Source organism: Magnolia sinica, chromosome 8, assembly GCF_029962835.1.
Source record: "Magnolia sinica isolate HGM2019 chromosome 8, MsV1, whole genome shotgun sequence".
NCBI lineage: Eukaryota > Viridiplantae > Streptophyta > Magnoliopsida > Magnoliales > Magnoliaceae > Magnolia > Magnolia sinica.
This window is the reverse complement of record NC_080580.1, coordinates 20022110-20026215: the sequence shown is the minus strand read 5'-3', so window position 1 is coordinate 20026215 and position 4106 is coordinate 20022110. Positions and strand designations below refer to the sequence as shown.

General features: G+C 44.7%; 1 protein-coding gene across 1 annotated transcript; it reads right to left on the bottom strand.

The window, feature by feature from the left end:
* Nucleotides 1-1645: 1645 nt before the first annotated feature.
* On the bottom strand, nucleotides 1646-3819 carry LOC131253039 (exocyst complex component EXO70H1-like). Its single transcript, XM_058253864.1, has one exon. It carries the CDS (start codon nucleotides 3705-3707, stop codon nucleotides 1791-1793), a length of 1917 nt encoding a protein of 638 aa, XP_058109847.1. The 5' UTR covers nucleotides 3708-3819; the 3' UTR covers nucleotides 1646-1790.
* Nucleotides 3820-4106: the final 287 nt, after the last annotated feature.

Sequence of the window (4106 nt, the reverse complement as noted above, 5' to 3'; positions counted from 1 at the left end):
TTACAAGCTTCTAAAAATTACTAGGACCAAAATGCCCTTTGTCCTTGGTTCGGTAATTGTACTATTTTTCAGTAAATAAGAAGTTACGTCATATTTAATGATGTGTATAGGACCCTATTTTTGGGCGTGGCAAGGCCCAACTCTTGGGGTCCACACTGATGTATGTGTATAATCCATGCCACCCATCCTTCTTACCATGTCATTTTAGGGCTAGGGCCCAAATATCACCCTAATCCAAAGTTAGTGTGGGCCACATAATAAAAAATAATGGTGATAGTGTCACCCATTATTGATACTTTCTAGGCTTACTACGATGTTTGTTAGAAGTAGACACCGCACAAGGCGGGACTTTTTGGGCCCACCGCGAGCTGTCTGACAAGGTAGATGGAACGGATCACCCCATTGTGGGCCTTAGCCTATGATACCAATGGCTAGCATTTCATTTAGGAGTAAAGGACGTGAACATGTGACAATAATGACCCATGTAACATGTCAACCCCGACCTATATAACATGATAACTACGACCCATGCAAACCATGACCCAAATGGGCCTACATTGATGTATGTGTATAATCCATGCCGTCCATCCTTTTTGCCGTGTCATTTTAAAGTTAGGGCCCAGATATCAACCTCATTCGATGCTCGTGTGGGCCACATAATAAAAAATAATAGTGATTGTTGAAACTTTTCAGGCTCACTGCGATGTTTGTTAGAAGTGGACACAAATCAAGTCAGGACTTTTTGGGACCACGGCGAGCAGGCCGATAAGGTGGATGGATCAAATCACCCCATCGTGGGCCTTAAGCTATGGTGCGAGTAGCTAAATAGTAAAGGAAGTGAACATGTGAAAACCACGATCCATAAAACATGGCAACCATCATCCATATAACATGACAATGGCAACCCATGCAAACCATGAAATAAATGGGCTCATATTAATGTATGTGTATAATCCATGCCACCCATCTTTTTTGCTGTGTCATTTTAGGGCTAGGGCCCAAGTATCAGCTTGATCCAGTGCTCGTGTGGATCACATAACAGAAAATAATGGTGACTGTTGAAACTTTCCATGCTCACTGTGATGTTTGTTACAAGTGGACACTGCCCAAGTCAAGACTTTTTGGGCTCATGACAAGCTGGCCGATAAGGTGGATGAAACGGATCACCCTTATCGTGGGCCTTAACCCATGGTACCAGTGGCAAGATAGTAAAGGAAGTGAATACGTAAAAATCACGATCCATTTAACATGACAACCACGATCCATTTAATGTGATAACCACAACCCATATGGGCTCACATTGATGTATGTGCATAATCCATGTCGCCCATCCTTTTTGCCTTGTCATTTTAGGGCTTGGGCCCGAGTATTAGCCTAATCCAGTGCTCGTGTGGGCCACATAACAGAAACTAATGGTGACTATTGAAACTTTCCAAGCTCACTGTGATGTTTGTTAAAAGTGGACGTGATGAAGTGTTATTAGTACATGCATCAGGGTGACGTGAGAATGGAGTTGATGAAAAAAAATAAAAATGAATGGGGTTCATAAATATACTGGCACTCACATGGATGGCTTTTACGTGAAAAATCACATCAATTAAACAATCTTAACCATCTAATTAATGGCCATCAAAGCAAAGCAACGTTGAAGAAAGAAAATAGTTGGTGATCACATACTCGTAGGGATAATTTTAAGAGGTAACTCACGCCACAAAAACTGGCCAATTTTCCGTATTATCATACAATAAGATGACGTACAAATACGTACAGAAAACAGCATAAAATACCCCTCACAGCGACCCCTGCGAGTGTAAAGATGAAACAGATCCGGACCCGGAACCCGAAATTCCGTTCCCATAAAACAAATCCGATAAATAATTCTCCAAATCTTCTGGTGTAAATCTCACAAAATTGCCTCTCTCACCTCTCAACAGAACCTGATACTTTTCATAAAATGTCCGATAGCTTGGCACCATCTTCTTGGCCACCGAAACTTTAATCTCCTCCCTTAATTTTCCATCCGACACGACCCACCCGGATTGGTTTCGATATGCGGCTTCGAAAGCCGAATTGAAATTCCTAAAATGCTCTTTTACCATCTGGGGTGCAATCTCGGCCGTCAGATTCTGCGGCAATGTCGAAGCCACCTTGATCCATGCCATCCGCTCGTAATTCGCCACATACTGCTGGACTTTCGATTCATGCTTGGAAATCCAGTCAGCGCCGAGTATGTACCGTAGATCGCAGCCACGTACTTTTGATACAACGTATTGTAGATTGTTAGCGAGGAAGAGATATAACAATCCAACATCTTTGTAGAGCTCGGCTTTTCCGTCCAGCTTGCAAAGAAGGACCAAGATCAGCCATTCGAGTCTGGTCGATATCGCTGACAGTGGATTCTCTGCTGTGAGTGAATTTTGGAGCATTGTCTCAGGCATTGGATGCTGCACTTGCAATGGATAGTCAGCAAAGATCTCTGTAAGGGCTTCTTTATAGTCGCCAAGGAAACATAGATAGTTCATTACGTAACGGGTCAGTGGGTGGAGCCCACCGCCTGGGATGGGTGATCGCGATGGGTCCTTCTGCATTGCTGATTCGAATTCAGCTAGCATGGTTCGGATTCCATCGCCGAGTTTGATGAGAGAGTTGATGGCCTGTGTTTTGATGGTGGATGTTGATTCATAGGAGAAGGTGGACTCTATATAGGGCCAGAGTTCGGAGATTGTGTCGTAGAGGTCCAAGAATCGGAACATCTTCTCAGGTGATTTCTTGCATTTTGCGACAGTTTCTGGGAATGAAAAGAGGTGGGTCGCAGCATCCTTGGCGATCTGGGAGAAGCAGGATTCTTTGATCGTGTTTGAGGTTGTGAAGACGTAATCACATAGGATCCTTTCGCTGTAGAAGAGCGTTTTGACTGCAATCTTCATCACGTTCACCCAGTTCTTGATCTTGTGTTCCAAGACCTCCCACTCCATCTTCTGTATATGATTGGAGCTCATATGTTGGAATCCAAGTCGATAGATTCCTTCTTCCACGATCGATTTTCTCATGATTTTGTATATCTTCACGCATTCCTTGCCATACCCAGATGAGATCATACACTCAGCAATGTCCCGGAGATCTGCCATGGCGATTGATGCCTCCTGTTCGACCTTCTGGATTGAGTTCCCGGCGATCTGGATCTCATCCTCGGACCCCACCTCATCTTCATAATCTGAGAGGCTTGATATCGTCCCCGTGGAGCTGCAGCCAGACACAGACTCTGGGTCCAGTTGATCGCGGTTAGTTGCCAGGATCTGATAGAATTCCTTCTCAAGCCGTTTCATGGCAGTCTGCATGAGAGTTTGAGCGTGGACGAGCTTCTGAGAGCTGGAGTTATTGTTCACATAGAAATGCATGGATCGCTGGAGGTCTTTCACTGATTGTAGGAATTCTCTGGCTTCATGCCGGTTTTCATAGAATAGAGAGGTGATCCTAGAGTAGGAAGATGACTCTGGGTCCCACTTGGTGATGATGGATTCAGCGGTGGCGATGGTTCCGTCCATCATCGATTCGGAGAGGGAAAGATGGAGAGGAGAGGAGGGACGAGTATGGGATTGAAAAGGGGAGGAGGGCCGAGTATGGGAAGGAGAAGAGGGGATGGAAGAGGAAGGAGATTTTGAGGAGTGGTGGTGGGAGAAGAGAGTTCTCCTTGCCTTGGTCGCCATTTGAGTTATTTGAAGAGATTGGTGAGGGTAGAATTGGGATTTTTTTTGGATGTGTTTGGGTGGTTGTATGTGATTGTGTTGTATTAGGACTGGGAAGAGACGATGCTGTTGTAGTTCCTGGTGTTGTGGGGAGAGAGAGAGAGAGATGGGGTGGGGTTTTTATAGAGGGAGAGAGGATGGAAGGATTCTTTGAAATGAGTGATTGGTCAGAAGCGAGAGTTGACTACGATACGCGTTCGTCGTATATCAATATCGAAATGACGAAAGTAACCTTGCTTGTTTTGACGTTTTCTTCGGTCGCATAGGCGGGCGAAAGAGAAAAGGCCGCTAGATTTAAGGTGAAACATCGCGCGGAGCATTTGAAATAGCATAATGGGGTCTCGATATGTTTAAGTGGGT